The sequence below is a fragment of the Balaenoptera borealis genome (genome assembly GCF_965194805.1).
Source record: "Balaenoptera borealis genome assembly, chromosome: 4".
Taxonomy (NCBI): Eukaryota; Metazoa; Chordata; class Mammalia; order Artiodactyla; family Balaenopteridae; genus Balaenoptera; species Balaenoptera borealis.
Genome location: NC_138861.1, coordinates 130,843,176 through 130,862,015, shown reverse-complemented (window position 1 = coordinate 130,862,015; position 18,840 = coordinate 130,843,176). Strand labels below are relative to the sequence as shown.

The following is an 18,840-nucleotide window of genomic DNA, read 5'->3' as shown; positions in this document are numbered from 1 at the left end:
ATTTTTTTTAAACAAACTTAAAAATAAACTTGGGAATTCTAGACCGTGGTCAAAGACGCGCTGTCCTTGCCCGCAGAGACTGTCTGGTCTTCACGCTCCTGCACCGTTAAGGCCGAGCACCGGGTGAGGTCCGCGTTCCTGCGGCCACGGAGGGGAGGGAGGCCCCAGCGATCCCAAACACGGAGTCCTGGACAGCTCCCCACGCCCTCCCGCTGCGCGAAGGCCAGGCTGTCCCCGGGGCCCTCGGGGAGCCGCACCCAGCCCAGGCTGCGAGGACTCAGACCGGCCGGGCTCCACGCAGGCGCACTGAAGCCCGGGCAGGGGCGTGTCGGAGGCGCGCAGGGATGGGCCGGCGGGGGCGGGGCGGGGCCGTTGCCGTTTCCGTTGCCTGGAACCCGCAGAAAGCAGCTGCCTGGAGCGTTCTCCGCCCGCGTCTCTGCCTGCTCTCTGCGCCGCCGCTCTCCCGGAGGTACGGGTCTGGGTGAGTGAGCGCTCGCCTAGCCCGCCGAGGGCAGCGGGGGCGCCGGGGTGGCGCGGACGCTCGGCGGAGGGCTGTCCCGGGAGCTGCGGAGAGGGCGGGTCTGCGGCGGCGCCCGGGGGGCTGTCTGGGCGCCGCGGCGGAGAAGTCCGACTCGCTGAACCCGCCGTCTCTCTCTTCTCTTGCAGTCCTGCATCAATCACCTTCTCCTGACCTGGGCAGTCGCCATGGCACAGGTAAGGCCGTGCGCCCCCGCGCAGCACTCGGATTTACCAACTTTCTAAACTGTTCAGGAGTTCTAGAATTTGTTGGAAAGCCAGAAGAGTTTAGGAGTAAACTGAATCTGCCTTCGGGAATTTCTTACACCTTTCTGTTTCCCCTTTGCTCCCCTTCCTAGGGAGCGCCCGCCCGAACCTGCTCCCACCCGGCGCTGCAGCGCAGCTGGCGCAGACGCCGGTGACGTGGCCGGATTTGGGGGGCGCTCCCTCTTCGTGAGTGAATGTGTAAAAGGGAGCCGTGAGTGAATGTGTAAAAGGGAGCCGTGAGTGAATGTGTAAAAGGGAGCCTTCCTAAAATTCCAGAGAGTGGCTGAAATTAGAACCAGAGCAAGTACAGCTCCTTGTGGTCATGTGACGCGAACGCATTTCTTTTTTTCTTTTCTTGGCTTTATTTATTTATTTCGCCAAGTTTCCTGTATTTGAATACTATGGGTGGGCGTTGGCTTTTTCCAGTAGAGTTGTAGTGGAGCTTTTTCCAGTCGCTCAACCCAATTTAACTAAAAGGAACTGTTCGTCGTTGGCACTGATTTTTTTTTTCTCCCCCCAAGCAAAAAGTTTAAACCGAAGAGCTGCTTTTCCTAAGTAGCGAACTCGCGGAACGAGTTCTGAATTGAATCTGCCTTGGGACTGTTTCAGAATTTGATTACCTAATAACGGCTTTCTTTGCTGTTCTTAACATTTATCAAAAATGTGGGGAGGAGAAAATCGTTTAATCTATATAGCACTCTTTAAAAATTGACCGTGTTGTACAATCTTTTGTGAAGAAAATATCGGTGCTTACGACAGCTCCACCCCGAAACTAATTTTACAAGATCTCATCGATCTAACTGGCTTGTCAGAGTCCAGAAACTTTTTTTAAACAAGTGTTTCAACTGCTCAAACAATGCCCTCTTTCATGTATAGTTCACTTTTTAAAAAAAATCAGATTGACTTATCAAAATTGAATAAGGTTTCATGATCCTTTCCAAGAGAAGATGGGAGGATTAAGAGGAGTTGGTAATTTTATTAAATTTATACAGTACTTCCATTCTTACTTCCTCTTTTGCACTTAAGTATTAATAGCAATAAACCAAGTCTCATATTACTTCAAGTGGAAACTTTGGTTTAGATTCTTCACCATATAAAGGATACTTTTATATGGAATTAACTTTGCTGAGCATTATTTTTCCTATCTTGATATGCGGGTGTGGTGATGTAAATGATGATTTCGTAAGCATTAAAGAATAATTCTCTGTATCCTAGCTCTTTTGGCTGTTTCTCTTGTCTCTTTTGTAAATTTACCCAGTGATTTCTGAAGCTTTTCAGTCAGTTCCTTTAATTATGTAGACTCTACCCAAGATAGCATAAATGAACACATTTTCCCAAATGTGGACATTGATAATTTCAAAGAATAAAAATGGTGTAAAAACCCTTATATATTACAAAACCTGGGAGAATGGTGGCTTGTATTATAGAATTTTGTACATGACCTCTATTACAGTATAACCAGGACTGTTTTCTATCCAAGTCACAGTTTTTAGTTATCATAAAAATTACAAGTAATATTAAGAAAGATACAGTATTGAATTTTACACTAGCTTTGTTATTAGTTATCCTTGGAAACCATGGAAGTAAAACATTTTGTTAAAGTATTTAATATTAAGGTGAAGTTTTGTTGGCTTTATACTCACATTTGATGGTGTGCAGAATGCCCACATTATGGAATTGCACTTTTACTGTCTAAAATTTCCTTTGGACCCCAGTGTAATTGTAGAAAAGCAGAAGTACTTCAGTGTTGGGTTTCAAACAGTTTCCATGGTAGTACCTTTTGTTGACGTGCAGTATGGGCTTCCACTCTCTGGCCATCTGTAGAGTAATGGCATCATGGCTGAGTCTTAGAGGTGCACATTCTGGCAATTTAAAATATGTTGTTAAATATTAATGTCTCTTATTTAATGAAAAGTGAAAATGTAGCCTCCCACAGCAGTGATTCTTCATGTTTATGAGCTACATCTTCCATACCAGTGGTTTTCTCTTCTTACTTAACATTGGGACCACCCTGCAGATAACAGTCTGCAGATATCCAGGAATCAATTATCGCATATGTAGATCACGGGCACGACTGTCTTATTACGAATTTGACAAGAAAGCATTGATTGATCTTTGACAGATACATTGGAGTTTCTTTTTTTATGTAAACAAATATTATTAGGGATATTTTACACTCTTATGAATATTTATATTAATATATTTGTAAGTAAATTATAAATTATATTATAATGAATGTACTTCATGTCAATGCTGCTTTTTTTTTTTTTTAATTTTTTAAATTTATTTTTTGGCTGCGTTGGGTCTTCGTTGCTATGCACCGTGCTTTCTCTAGTTGTGGCGGTGCGTGGGCTCTAGGCACGTGGGCTTCAGTAGTTGTGGCACGTGGGCTCAGTAGTTGTGGCTCACGGGCTCTAGAGCACAGGCTCAGTAGTTGTGGCGCACGGACTTAGTTGCTCTGCGGCATGTGGGATCTTCCCGGACCAGGGATCGAACCCGTGTCCCTTGCATTGGCAGGCAGATTCTTAACCTGCCTGGCAATACTGGGCAAATATTGGGAACAACATAAAAAGTGACTTATCATGTTAGGTAAATACATTCAGAGCTGGAGGCATTTGTGGGGTACCACTACTTGAGCTCTGCCCTTCTCCTTCTGGTCCTAATCCTCATCCATTAGTATTGAAATATGTGGGATTCAACCAGTTAACTGTTGTTATTTGGAGAGAAATAGTCTAACCTGAGGCTTCCCAGTTTTTCTCAAAGAGAGCACACTGGTTAACTGTATCTTCTCCATGACATACGAGAATATAAATGACAAATGTACCTGCATGTAAACAGTTCCTGGACAGTATTTACTTTTTTATAGGTTTGAAACTATTCATTTGAATGGTTTTGTATTTATCTGGTTTGAAACCACAGCATCCATGTTATTTTAGCATAAAAGGCTAAATGAGTACTAAATTATTTTGATTATTGGATCAGTAATAAAATCTACTATGTTAAATTTGGGTACAAGCTAGTTGAAGATATTTACTAAGGAATAGCCAAAGAGCTGTTAAAATTGCCTGAGTTACCTATATATAGTAAATATTTTTGAATCCCTTCATCTTTTTTCTCTCAACAATCAACTTCTGATTATGTAAGTGTGAATTTTTCATTAGGTTTTAGGGTCATTTCTTTAATCTGACTTACAGTATTTGGGATTTGGATTTCTTAAATAGGCTCCTGACCTATTTCTCTCCTATGGCTTTACTTGCTTACACAGGTTTTTGTTTTTTTTTTTAATCTCAGTATTTAGCTAGAGCCAAATTATTTCATAGATATTCTAATTTGTTTAAGTATTTGAAAGTACATCGTGTAGTTCTGTGTTCTTTGGAAAAATCAAGAGTTGGCTATATTTCATAGACAAATGATCCATTTAATACATTTTAATTCAATTTAAGGCTTTTATGTCTTTAATTTTCTTTAGGATAATGAAACTTTAAAAAAATTACATTTTGGGCGGTCTGAACTCAGTTTAATTTATAGTGTTGTTTACAAAGAGTCAATATATTCAGAGCATCAGGAATGTCATGAAGCAAAAGCAGGGTACATAATTTTTGACCAGAAACTTCATGAACATCATAGTTATCAGCCTGATACATATTTAAGCTGTACAAAATTTGAATAGAAATTTTTTTGGTTGGCTTGAAATCATCGCACTATGATAATTCACAAGGGCCCTGTGCTGAGCAAGCAGGACCAATGTAAATAAGGAAATTTGAGGGGAGGTTCGTTCCAGAGGAGTTGACTGGATGTTGAGTGCCTCTTTTCATGCCATTCACTTTACGGCCGCATCTCTCTGTAGTGATTCCCTTGAGGGTTCTTAGATCAGGTCACCTGTTTACCCGTGGCCTATGCTGCTTTGGGTTAGTCTTTCTCCGTTCCTGATTCCTTGACTATGGTCTTCATTTTGGATGCTGAGAAAGAACTAAATCACAAGCTGCTTGGCTGCTTTGCAAGCCGCTGAGCGATTCACTGGTGTTCAGTAAACCTTAATTCTCTTGTCTTGAGCTAGTGCCCCTTGGACACAGGTGGCAAGTTAGTCTGAGGTCCACTTCTGAAATAAATTCTATTCATATAACCTGTATGCTAGTCTAAAACTTCACAAATGTATCAGTTGATTTTGTTTGTTTGTTTGTTTACCAAATTAGTGCTCCTAAGACCTTTTCTTTGTGTTTTATGGACCCATCTTTCAGTTTATTGGTTTGTATAATATTTACATCTGTAAGCCATTGATTAATTGAAAGGAATACATATTCCAGTTGGTGTCATTTTCTTTGGACTCCAGTTCCTAACTGTTCTCTTTACTTTGCCATTCATGCATACATTCATGAACATTTGAAGCTTTTGAGTTCCTACTGCGTGTCAGGTATTATTAGACATGGGAAATAAAAAGGGAAATGGAGCTAAGATTTATTGATACGACAGGTGCATTGCCAAGTCCTTTTTATGCATTATTTAGTGGTCGTAATACAGTTTCGGAAATAAATATTACTATTTCAGTTTCACAGAAGAGGAAATTGAGGTAACTTAGCCGACGTTAGTCATATGGGACAAAGGAGGAAAGGCATGATACGTAGAGGCAACAGGAGCAAAACTACATGCCTGGGGCTGTAAAGGAGTTTGGCAGGGCCAGCAGCTGCAGGCAGTCTGGTCTTGCTGGCGTGAAGCTGCAGTCAGTTGGGGAGATGGAGCCCTGCCTTGGAAAGGGGTGCCGGAAAGGCAGACGGGAGCCGGAGCTAAAGAATATGTGCCATTTTGTAGGTAATGGAGAGCTACCAGAGAGTCATTAGTTGGGGTATGCCATGGTCAGATTTGTATTTAACAAAGATAGCCCCGGGGCCAATGTGATATTGTGCTTCTGGGGGCTGCAGAGGCGGGATGGTGGTGTGGGAGTTGAGGAGGGGAGAGGGAAGCGGGACATTGGAAGACTACTTGGGCATCTCTTGCTGTAATCCCAGTGAATCTTAAGGGCTTAAACTAGGCAGTAGCTGGGACTTTAGATAGGAGGGGACTGTAGGAGTGAGTGGGCAAATTGGATGCATGAGTGAGTGGGAGTTGGTGAAGGGCCAGGTTAAGGTAAATGTGAGCGGCTTCCTTGATGGAGTGGTTGATTGTGTTTTTCTCTGAGAAAGGAATGCAGGTTGGAGGTGGGAGAAAAGCAGAGTTGGTGGATTTGTTGAATTTGAGTTCTTTATAAAACATTTAGGTGGAGCTATCTAGTACACAGCAGGGTGTATGTGATCTTTAAATCTATTTTCATCTCTATAGGTCATCCATTTGATTATGTATTATTTATCTCTTCCTACAACTAAAGATTTGAAGCTAACTTATTTCTTCCCTTTTTCTAGGACCAGCCAAGTTCGTTAGATTTCTGTCTCTTGTTTAGATGCAAAAGGAAGTAAAGTTGTGAATCCATGCACACTCTTCTCTAATATGAGAAATCTGTAAACTTGATTGTTTTCTGAAGCATCGATGTGAATGAATTGGTTAGTGAAATAGCTTTTCACGTGCTATGTGCAAAATGGCCAATTCAACAACTAGGTAAAATAGCCCCTTCTTCGGAGGTTAATACATTTGCCCACTTTACTGACTCAAAGGTATCACCATTATTCATGGACAGTTAAACTTTCCACTTTATTAGTATTTGCCAAGGGAAGGCATTCTTATACTAGCAGGGAGGTAGCCATAGGAGCATTAAAGAAACACAACAAAAATCTAAATTATGTTGACAAAACCTTTATTAAGTTACTAAAAACTTTTCTACCACTGTGCACATAATGTAAACTATTTTATAGTGATGCTTTGTTTCCTTACACCTGACTTTGAGAGGTCAAAGGTAGTTGGATGATTAGACAAAATAGAAAGAAGCAAAAATAAGAAGGAGCATGAAAGGGAAAGGAAGTTATGTGAAACTTAGCAAAAGTTATAGACCAGTTCGAAGTTGAGGCTTTGAACTATAATTTTCACCTCTTTTGATGGGATTGAGCAACAGTGAAGATTAGGACTTGAGACCTTATTTCTGACCCCTCATGGTATGTGTTTGTGCCCCTCAGTCCTCTTGGAGGTTCTAGTTTTTTCTGATATTTAATTTACTTTGCATCTCAAATCATAATCATGTTGCCCTGGCTTTTTCCTCTTTTCTTGCTCATCTCATTTCTTTCTTAGTACAGTGATTTTCAATTTTTTTTTCTTTGCTGACCAGTGGGACCCATTATCAAAGGAAATATTAATGGGCCTGTTCTGTACTGTGTCCGTCAGATAAGACCTGAACTGCTGTGACTGGAGAGGGAAGGCAGAACTCTGCCCTTGGCCTCCCCACCCCACCCTTTCTTGGGGGAGTGGGGGAAAGGCTTTTTGCGAAACCTGAGCCTCAGAAGAACCGTGGGTAAAAACCATTGTACAGTTGCTCAGCTGCAGTGTTTTGCTTAATGATTTCTGGCTCTTAGTTAGTACTATGTGGAATGTTGGGTAGCTGTTTAGGTGTTGATTTCATTGAACTGGATGACAAATTTAAAGAGGGTTTAATTCTCCTCTTAAAATGTCCCAGACCAGGTGAATGTTTTCTCATCTCTAAATTTGAAGTGTTATTTCTGTATTATTTTCCTGTGCATTTAAATTCTGTGTCTACAAAAGCAACTCTTCACTTGTGTTTTGGTTTAATTTTATTCGTTTTATTTTGGCATAACTAGTCTTTGAAGGTAAATAACTTTTTCATTTAGAGCAAGCAAGTGAAAAAAGCCAACAAAATTATAGAGCTAAAAGAATGGATAATTTTGAAGCTGAGAGTTAACAGACCGAATTATATGTTTTGGCCACGTACTGTCTGAGCATATATAATAATTCCCTTGGTGCGGCACTGGTGGCAGAGGATTGAGGTAGATGGGGATGAACTGAGGGTGCGTGAGGGGAACAGTAGCTGCTTACGGTTGGAATTCATCTGGGGAAGGTGTACATGTTGAACTTGAGGCCGGTGGCAAAGATGGGAAGCAGGGGAAGCCCTCTGTGAGCCATGCAGAGTCCCATTTGCCCAGTAGATGGTTTTGTGTGGGTGGGGATGGAGCTTGGACAGGATGTCCAAACAAGGGTTCTCTCTGTGTGAGTCATGTCCTGTGATTCACATCTGGTCCCTTACTACCGCTCTGTGGCTTTGCTAGCTTTCATGATGACTGTTCAAATGGAAATGTAGCAAGAGTGTTTCCCAATCTTTAGAAAGCTCTCAAAAATACAACCAGCAGTTATGTCTTCTTCACAGTAGCTGAGACTCAAGGATACGTCTCTTCTTTCCATTGTTCACCTCGTTTCCTTCAGGCTCAGGGGTCAGATGTCTCTTCTTTTTAAGGCAAATTCCTTCTGTCTCCCCTGTTCTTAACCTCTTCGCTGTTTCTCTATCTACTAGAAACTTCTTCAGAGCCTATAAGCTGGAAAAAGTATTTTTAAAGTGTGTGTATTTTTTTAAGTATAAAAAAAAAGCCTGTTTGTAAAATGGGAGTTCACAGAGATGCGCTGCCTCTCAATTCACTCTTTAGCGTCCTCCAGTCAGGCTTTTACCGCCACCAGAGACCTCCTAGCTGCCAAATCCAGTGGCCCCTTTTCCATCTTCCATCTTACTTGACTGCCCTATGGTTTAGGCACTGCCTTTTCTTCCTTTCCTTGGAACATTTTTCTCCTTTGTCTTCCATTCCATCACCTTCTTTGGATTTTCTTTTTGCCTTTGGGAGGCTGCGTAGAATCATAGTTAAGAGCCCACAGTCCCATGGCCTGTGTTCAAGTGCCAGCTCTGCTACTTGCTTGCTTGCTGGTCACCTGGGTGATTCGCCAAACCTTTCTAAGCCAGTGTGTTTCTTTATCTGTAAAATGGGGTTTCGCTGAGATGGTCCACGTGAAGCTCTGAGCTCATTGCCACCCTGAGCTGATATTAGCTGCCATTCCGATTGTAGGTGACCTTCCCTTCTCCAGCTCTTCTTTCCATTCCATTAATATTGCCTTTCCTGAAGCCTCCTCACACAGCTCTAGTTACCACTTATGTGCCCTAGTAACTGACAAGCCTGCTTCTCTTTCAGTATGTGGAGAAATGCAAAACCAGCCATCCTGTTCCTTATCCAAAAAATGAATCATCCTAAATGGTTTCCTTCTGCCTTGGCCCTGTTCCTGTCTGCCTTTTCCTTTCCATTTCCACTGCTCCTGACTTAGATCAGGTCTTTTTTAACCTTCTTACGTTTAGTAGTCTTTAAAACAGTCTTTCTGTCTCCACACGTGCACAATTCTGTCCTTTTGTCCCCACTGCTGCCCTAGTAATATTACTGTGCAGAGTCGACCTTGTTCCTTGCATGCTTGCTTAAATGCCCTCCAAGGGCTTCCTTTGCCAACGGGGTGAAGGCTGCTCTTCTCAGCCTGGCTTCCCGCCGTCCTCGCTCCCCACTGTGACCTTTCCCTTGTTTGTTTTTCTATCCAATTTGACTGCTTGTTCCAGTCTGTTGAAATACTTAACCCTTTGTCCAAAGCACCGCATTGTTTACTTCTTCCATGTTTTTAATTCATACTGAAATAGCTGCCTGCCCTTTTCTACTTTCCTGAGCCAGCCTGGCAAAATTACAGGCAACTTTCAAGACATCTTGGGGAAGTTTTTCTGATTTCTTTTCTCTCCACTCTTCCTGTCTCAGTCCCTCCTTTGTGTGCTCATATTACCCTGATGAAACCTCTGTGTGTGTATACTCTACTGCGCTTGACTATTTACATGCCTATCATTTTCTCTTGACTTAAGAGATCTTGACTTTTTCCTAGTGATTAGTACAATAGGCAGTGGAAGGCATTCAGAAAATGGCTGTTGAGTGACTAGATAAGCAGACAGGTGAACTAAGTCATCCAAGTTCTCACAGTGAGAGAACCCATGGTATTTGTTCATTTTTATGATGATATTGATGGTGTCGTCCTCATCAGTTTGAAGTGGTCTTACCGAACAGAGAGGAACTGCAGTTTGACTTGAGAGAAATAACTTTCCTAACCCATACCAATTTTGAAGGGCCATCTCCTCAAATCTTACCAGTTTCTCTCCCAACCTTTTGCTCCTTTTAATTATGTTGAACCATTTGAAGCTGCCAGTATTCAACCATTCACTTTCATATGGTCAAGCTATAGAACAAATGGCAGGGAGTTTATTGGCCCTTATGCATCTGTGCTTTTTAGATAGGGTGGAAATGGAGGCTAGCCTGGCTTTGGGTGGATTTCTAAAAGGGTTCTGAACCCACCTCTAATGTGGGGTGTGGTTTCCACACACCAACAAGCAGTTCTCCTGTACCAGATGGGTGTCTTGCTATTCAGCTCAGTTCTGCCATTGTCTGCTGGAGATAGCATCAGCTCCCACAGGTTTAAGGGCTCAGTTCTGCAAGACCACCCCTCTTCATACCCGCACCCCCATTTCAGACGCCAGTTGCAAGGCCAGATTGTCATCTGTGATTCTGACTGACTGGCTGTAGATTGGAGTTTCCAATGACCCCATCATTGGCTCACAGATCTCAGAGAAGCATTTTACTTACTAGATGACTGGTTTATTATAAAAGGATACAACTCAGGATCAGCCAGATGGAAGAGATGCATAGGGCAAGGTGTGTGGGAAGGGGCCTGGAGCTTCAGTGCCCACTCCGAGTGAACCAGTGTCCCTACAACTCCACGTGTTCACCAGCCTGGAAGGTCTCCAAACCGTGTCCTTTTGGATTTTATGGAGGCTTCATTACATAGGCATGACTGACTAAATCATTGGCCATTGGTGATTGAACTCCATCTCCAGCCCCTCTCTCTTCCCTGAGGTGGGGTTGCGGGTACGGGACTGAAAGTTCCAACCCTCTAATCGCATGGTTGGTTCCCCGGGCAACCAGCCCCCAAACCCCCATCCTTAGATGCTTCCTAAAAGTCGCCTCATTAACAAAGTCAGGTGTGATTGAAGGGGGTTTGCTATGAATATCAAGCTCTTATCGTTATGAAATTTATCACTCTTATCATCCGGGAATTCCAAGGGTTTTAGGAGGTCTGTGCAGGAAATGGGGACAAAGACCAAATATATATGTTTCTTATTGTAAATCACAGTATCGCATTTTCCCACTTAGTAGAATGAAGAGCTCTGGCTTATGTTCATGACCTCCCCATGAGATAAGTGAGGCTTCCCTGCCCCTCCTTTTCCTGCTTGGCCACTATCTTTTGTTTGGCTGTGTGTTGGGGGGATGGCTTGGGGGGATGAAAGCTGCTACCAGTCAACACTGGGGCTGGGAGATGAAACTGGGAAACACCTCTTCTCTTGGGTTGTATGCTTTTGGCCACATAATTACAACACTAAGGTTTTCCTGTAGGTTCTCTCAAGGCTGACTCTGTTCAGAGGAAAGAAGAGTCTTTCTTCTTTCCTTGAACAAGAGGAGACTATTGTTAAAGAAAAAATTATTCTCACACTTGTTAAATGGTAAAGAAGACTTTCAAAACTATTGCAGTAAAGGTCATGCTTATTGCAATAGAAGAGAAGAGATTGGGTTCAAGTCCAGATATAGCAAAGGCAGCTGGGAACTTACAACCAGTGAGCAGGATGAAGGGGGTCAGTGGATGGGAAGCTACTAAGAGGAGACATTAAGGGTAGAGGGATTCTTGCTAAAGGCAGCCCATGGATTTATACGTCAAAGATGGAGGATGAGGAACTTGAACAGATATGAAGGTTTGCGGGATTCTCTCTAAACTGACTTTAGCAGGATTCTTGCTACAGCTGGGCTTGGCAGGCTAGAGACCAGTCCTAGTCAAAAAGAGGGCTCTGAGGAGCCTGCCTGAAGTTTGGTCAAGGAGAGAGTCTGTCTCCTGCATCCCTGAGTGCTGCTTTTTCAGGAGGCGAGATTCAGTGCCACTGAAGAGAGGTCTCTGAGCTGACCTCTGGTGCATGTCCCATGGAAGTTCTTCCCCATGGATGTGTCTCTTTGTTGTCTTTTTTTTTTTTTTTTAATGTGGTTGGTGTTAAGATATTGTAGGCAAATGCAGCACTTGGATGTTAAGGTGGAAGAGAAATTTTTTTCCTTGTAGGTGATCGTGCTTCCATGCATTCATAATAAAACAGAAGTGATCGTAAACCAGACAAGTATTCTCAGTCCCCAACCCTTATAGCTGTTTATTTCTCAGTTTTGGCTGGAACCTTGACAGGAGTTGTGAGGTACTTCAAGAACATTTATTGGTAAAAATAAATCCTGGGAGCCTCCCTTTATCATAAGATAAAAATTTATGGCTCAGTAATAATAAAGCCTTCTGATTCTAAAGATCTAATGATATTACAAACATTTTTTGGAGGTATTAAAATATTTGGATGATTAAAAGTATTATGTATGATAACATAAAATAGGAACTCTTACAAACAGTATCTTCTAATATATCTTTAAAAGTTCTAAATTCAGAAATTTGTATTCTTCTGGCACATGAGCTACTGAATATCTTTTCAGGTTTTGCCAGGTTATCTTAAAATCCCTAAGTAAGTATAAGGAAACAGGACTAGATTTATTAAGAGCATTGCTTAGTGTTCAGTGCCTAGGGTAAGGCCTCAAGTTTTTGTTTTTGTTTTTGTTTTTAACATCTTTGTTGGAGCATAATTGCTTTACAATGGTGTGTTAGTTTCTGCTTTATAACAAAGTGAATCAGTTATACATCTACATATGTCCCCATATCTCCTCCCTCTTGCGTCTCCCTCCCTCCCACCCTCCCTATCCCACCCCTCTAGGTGGTCACAAAGCACCGAGCTGATCTCCCTGTGCTATGCGGCTGCTTCCCACTAGCTATTTTACGTTTGGTGGTGTATCTATGTCCATGCCACTCTCTCACTTTGTCCCAGCTTACCCTTCCCCCTCTCCGTATCCTGAAGTCCCTTCTCTAGTAGGTCTGCGTCTTTATTCCCGTCTTGCCCCTAGGCTCTTCATGACCATTTTTTTTTTTTTTAAGATTCCATATATATGTGTTAGCATACCGTATTTGTTTTCCTCTTTCTGACTTACTTCACTCTGTATGACAGCCTCTAGGTCCATCCACCTCACTACAGGTAGCTCAGTGATGCTCCTTTTTATGGCTGAGTAATATTCCGTGGTATACATGCGCCACAAAAGGCCTCAAGTTGTAATGCAGGCTCAGCATGCTCCCAGATCAAAGTGGCGAGAGGCTTAACGGGAATGAAGCCTGCAAGGAAGTGCCCTCCGTGAACCAGGAGGTGCTGGTGGAGCTTGATCACGGGGGCGATGCCTGAAGGAAGAGGGCCTTGGAAGCCAGCCTTCCTGCTAATGGTATCGCAGGTGGGCCAGGAGAGCTCGTGCGCTGAATTGGTGCACTGCTAATCCACATTGTAATGGTCTGTTTCCCATTTCACATGGGGTTGTATTGATATATCTTATCAAATGATAAATTTATGTAAAGTCTGAACATGAAACAGAGCAAGCGGCTTACTGTTGGTGTTGTCTGTCGTATTAGTCATGCTGTGAATAATATTGCTGTTTTTCCCGTGTCAGGCGCTCAGAGGCACTGTGACTGACTTCCCTGGGTTTGATGAGCGGGCCGATGCAGAAACTCTTCGGAACGCCATGAAGGGCCTGGGTAAATTCAGCCTTCTTTTTGTTCTAAAAAAAAATGTGACATTTGTTTTTCTGAACAAGAAGTCATTGTTTTACAGTAAGATTAACTTTAGAATATTTTGAGCTGAACGTATATAGAGAGAAACATTAAAGGAACAAAAATAATGACTGACCACCCCTAGTATTTAGTCTCTAGAACCAAACAGGAGTTAAATTCAACCTCTTTGTTTTTTTAGCTTTTCAGCTTTACCCGTATGGTAGCTGACTGAGTAGATAAACAGACATTCCTGAGGGTGATCAGCTGTGCAGGCTTTTGCTCTCAGTGTCCCATCAGATATCCAGTTCTGTAAGTTTCTTACATCCCGCTGTCTTCTCTGTCGCTGCTTTCCTTTTCTGCAGTTTAAAAACCTCTCATCATGAGGACTTCCACCTATAATTAATCTTCCTGTCCTCAGGCTCCTTCTATACCAGTGTCCGTGTGAAGGCATCCATCTTCCTCAGACTTGGCTCTGACCCCATCACTCTCCATTCTGAACATCTTGTGAGATCTCCTGTTGTAGCAGGAGGTGCAGGCTTTCTGGCCTTGTAAGGCCCTCCCTGGTTCTCCAGCCCACCTCGTCGGCCCCAGCGCACATTACTGCCTGGCGTGTGCTCTGATCCAGCCGTGCCAGGTGATCTGCCGTTCAGGAAAGCTCTGTATTTCCCTACTGTTGAGCTTTTCCTGGATTCTAAAAGCCTGTCTTTCTTCCTTACATCACTGCCTGTCAAAATCTTTTCATCCTTCAAGACTGTTTGGGGTGGGTGTCACCTTCTCCATGAAGCTTTTTCCCAAACTGTCTTCCTCTGCCTTTCCGCTACGAGCACCTCCTCTGAACCCCATTTAACGCCTGGACCTCTCCTGAGGCCCTTGTCACATTCTGCCTTACCTCACACAAAGAATTTTGTATTTTTTTACCCTAAATTGTTCGTAACTTGAAACCAGGGTCTATATCTTTTCTCCTTTCTCAACCCCCTGGAACACCCAACACATCATGCCTTGTGAAGAGCTGTTAATTGAGTAGCTATTTGTTGCAAGAAAAGCTGGGTGCACTCAGTTTTTAAAAAGTCAGGAGAATGTTTGCATCTCCTTCACAATGTGTAGGGGTAGTACGTATTGTTGGAAAAATAACATATTGATATTGTAAATTTTATAGTTTAATAAATTATTTAATAAAGTATATTTTATGAGGCAAGGAATTAAAGTGACTGGGGAGCTGGATACAAAGGTTGTTGAGAGAGTGGGCATGTGGGAGCCCGGATGTAATGGTTGGAACGTAATTGCAGGCACCGATGAGGAGAGCATCCTGACTCTGCTGACATCCCGCAGTAATGCTCAGCGCCAGGAGATCGCTGCGGCTTTTAAAACTCTATTTGGCAGGGTAAGACTGTACTTCATCCCAAGGTAGAATGTGAGAGCAGCTTTCACTTTTGAGACTAGTTTGAAATCTACTAATATTCTTTTGTAAATATCATGAATCTTATGATTCTGACTTTCCTAATCCTCCTTTTTTCTTTTCTAGTTTGTTTCTTAGTTATCAGCTGTTGGTTAAAATGCTCACTCAGCTTATCCTCATATGATTGTTTTTCCTCACTTGACACTGTATAGGTGCTGAAAGATCCCATGGGGATAACTGCCCTTCTTTCCTTCTGTGTTTCCCACTCAGGATTGTTGTATCATTTTCCAGGTGTAAACCTGTATTGCAATATGTTTTGCTCTGACACAGTCACAGTCTTGGTTCCTTTTGGAGTGGTATTTTAATAAATGAGTTTTTAATTCATTGATTTAAATGTTCTTATTTGATTAACAATTCAAAGTAAAAATTAAATTTGTTACTAAATGAATTAGTACAGACGTGAAAAACTTAAATGTAGTTTTGTTATTCTGAAAATTTTTGTTCATTATTTCGAGAAACAAATGCAAAGAAAAAAAAAAAAAGCAAGTATTTTAAACACAAATTCTAGTTGCCTGTGTGCTGAAACTGAAATGGATGAGAAATACTGCTTTTATCTTTATAATTATGCAAGTTCACCATAATAGCAGCTGTCCTGAAGTAGTCAGGGGCATAGTAATGAACATAATCTATTATGTATGTATTAGAATATTATTAGATATGGAGAGAAAAGAAAACATTGTTTTGTTTAGGTGTGATAGGCCAAATTTTGTCTTTTGTAAAAATGCATTATGATATTTTGGGGAAATTTTTTTTTTGAGATAGACATGTTTCTCAGAAGAGTATTTTAAAAATATTTTAGGCTTATTTTAAAATATTTTAAAATAAATATTTTTTATGAAAAGTATTCATTTTTTGAAAACTCTGAGATTAAGAAAAACATCTTAAAAACAAATACCTTGACACATGAGTGGCTTTGCTTTAGCTTAAGGTCAGATGTCAAAAGTACATTATTAAAAGCCACAGGGTGTTGTTTAGCTCATGTGTCGTCTACTTGGAGATAGCAATGTAAAGAATTCATTAGAGCAAAGGGCTATCATTCACATTTAAGAAGAATCTCCTTAAAATTTCTGCATGGTTAACCAATTTATATTTTCTGTGAGTTAGGACCTTCTGGATGACCTGAAATCAGAACTGACTGGAAAATTTGAAAAATTAATTGTGGCTCTGATGAAACCCTCTCGGCTTTACGATGCCTATGAACTGAAGCATGCTCTTAAGGTGAAAGGATGAGTGTGAGGAATATTCCTGTCACGTGTATAATATTATTTTGTGTTGGTAATTACTTTATGGTATTTTTACTTTTATTTATTTATTTTTATTTTATTTATTTTATTTTATTTTATTTTTTTTTTGGAACATATAAATCATCACATCAGTTTATTACAGTCATTATACATGACAATTAGCTGTTCTAACAGCTAGTTCTTTTTTTTTTAATTTAATTTTATTTATTTTTTTTATACAGCAGGTTATGGTATTTTTATATTAAAACAAATTGAATTATTTCACTGAGGGTTTCTTGAAGGACGAAACTGCGTAGGAGGCAATAAGAAAAGGAGGGAGAAAATGACAAGTGTGTCATTTAATCTTTTTCTATAGTTAACTCAGTAGTAGTGGTTTTTTAAAATTTTAGTGTATTTTACAGCCTTTTGTACTTTATTTTCATGCTTGTTTTCTAATTTTGAGATATGTTTTAAAAATGTTACAGATTAGGTGTTTTATCTTTTAGTTTAGAAAGTTGCCTGATTAGGGAACAATAATATTGTTAATCGTTTTAGCATAAAAGATGAAGCTTTGGAGAGAATTTTGAGATAAGAAAGATTTTCTAATACCCTTTCCTTCTTTCCTGTACTTCTAAATACTAAAATGAAGCAGCTGGTAAACTTGATATAATTTCATTGTAGCAAGTAACTAAATGTATATTCCCTTGCCTGGTGTTCGCAATGTTGTATAAATGTGATTACATTGAATCATTTGTTTAGACTTAGGGGACAGGGAATAACTCAGTCACTAGTAGTTAGGTTTTGCATGGACAAACTGAAATTAACAACAAGGAGATGATGTAGCTCAGGTGGAGGGAGGAGAGGGTTTATCAAGTTAGGAACCTTTCTGTGCGTCTTCATTTTCCTACAGTGATTCTTTGGAATAAATAAAATCTTAGGTTACTGGAAATGGGCATTTTTGCAGCCTTCTGAAGTATTAGCAGGGGCTAAAATTCTGCCCGAGCATAAACCTAGTTCTTTCAGTGTTTGATTTTTTTGGTAAAGCAACAGAAATATAAGGAAATTAAGGCTTAAATATGCTATCTTTTAAAATTAAGTTCAGCTATGTCATTGCTTGTATCTTCTAATTTAGTAGTGTAGATATGACTTATAATCAGAAAAAGGAAAACCAACTACAATTATTCTTTAAAAATCCAGAAAGCAAGTCCCAATTCCTTTATGCTGATCCAATAACTGATTCCTAATAACTAAGCCATGCTATATTTATTGTTACCTGTGTTGCAGAATTTCCCTGTGGTCCATAGAGAACTTAATTTGAGGGCAGGGTTGTTTATGTTTCGAGGTACATATTGTTTAAGTATCAGTGTGCCTCCATGTAAATTTATGTAAAGTTGTCCATTTTTACTATTTCAGCCTTTTTATTATTTCCTGTTTCATTAAAATGTTTCCCTTTAAAACTATTTAGAATTAAACTGATAAAATTACAAATTTTATGTAATCTGTTATATGTCATATATGTAGACACATTCATACAATAAACATTTTTTTTCATTAGGCAAAAAAGGATAAAATTGGAAAGAAAACTAATTTGAAATTTCGTATTTCTATAACTAATAGAACTCATATAGGAAGTGAATGTTATGTTGGATAATATATATGTATTTATGCAGTTGGGGTAACATCTGTTCTGGGAAAATCACTTTCTTTTTAATCTTATTAACACGTTTTTTTCTATTAAAAATAAATCTCCAAACAGGGAGCTGGGACAAATGAAAAAGTCCTGACAGAAATTATTGCTTCAAGGACACCTGGAGAACTGAGAGCCATAAAACAAGTTTATGAAGAAGGTAACTGTTTCGAATTACGTCTCCCTTCACTTCCGCTGTCACTTTGTCATTTCTCTAAAGTGAATGCAGTTCTTTGGAGTTATAGGAGGGCAGGCCATACGTGATTTCTGGATGAGTGAAGGAATGAGTAAACAAATAAGCAACCATTCAAGCTAGTTTCTCTTTCAGTAGGGAAAAGGCTGCCTTTTTCTATACCTATAACTACTTTAGTATTTGTAAGAAACTTCTGATGAGGATGGGACTTATTTTCATATAGGATTTACAGTCAGTGTTGGGATATACAGGTTGTCTCTTTCACATTAAATTGAAGATGTAAGTGGTTTTTCTTCCTTAAAAATTTCAGTTTTATGTTAGTAGAAGTTAAGAATTACTAAAAAGGAAAAGAAACCTTGTCCAAATCAGAGTCAATAATGTCTGAGTAAATGTATGTCATTTTAGCTAAGGGGAGTGCTTGACTACTCTGCATTTTGACTTTTCTTTTTGGTGTCTTTTCTTTTGGATTTTTAAATTTTTTTTGCATGAAAAAAAAAATCTATATTTCAATCTGAAGCATATCCTGTTAATGGAACCAAGAAAATGTAATAAAAAGTAAAGGTAGGGAGTTCTTTTCTCATCAGATTTTCTGTAAAAGACTCTGCCCTCTGCGTGACTGAGGAGGGTCAGACTGTCCAGATCGTCAGCTCAGTCAGCAGACCTCCAAGCCTAGTGCCTGCAGCTGGGAAAATGGGTCCCTATCTTGGCATTAGTTGGTTAATCTTAGAAATGACCCTGTAACCCAGCAAGTTAGAACGGTGTGAAATTTATGGCAGCTAAACAATTACCTTTTGAAGTGCTGGAATCTTTCTTTCCTGCTCCTCTTTTTGTAGTTGGATAGGAC

The 18,840-nt window shown here is 40.4% G+C and overlaps 1 protein-coding gene across 2 annotated transcripts in view; it reads left to right on the top strand.

Moving 5' to 3' along the window:
- Window positions 1–310: 310 nt before the first annotated feature.
- The window catches only part of ANXA5 (annexin A5), a 31,038-nt gene continuing 12,508 nt past the window's right edge, over window positions 311–18,840 (top strand). The window contains exons 1-6 of one of the 2 annotated variants that reach the window (XM_082389722.1): window positions 311–469; window positions 667–714; window positions 13,338–13,422; window positions 14,724–14,818; window positions 15,998–16,111; window positions 17,873–17,963. In XM_082389722.1, coding sequence (XP_082245848.1) covers window positions 706–714; window positions 13,338–13,422; window positions 14,724–14,818; window positions 15,998–16,111; window positions 17,873–17,963 — 394 coding nt within the window. In that variant the 5' untranslated portion in view covers window positions 311–469; window positions 667–705. Of the gene's footprint in view, window positions 482–666; window positions 715–13,337; window positions 13,423–14,723; window positions 14,819–15,997; window positions 16,112–17,872; window positions 17,964–18,840 lie in introns of both variants that reach the window. The other variant, XM_082389721.1, reaches the window with a different exon arrangement.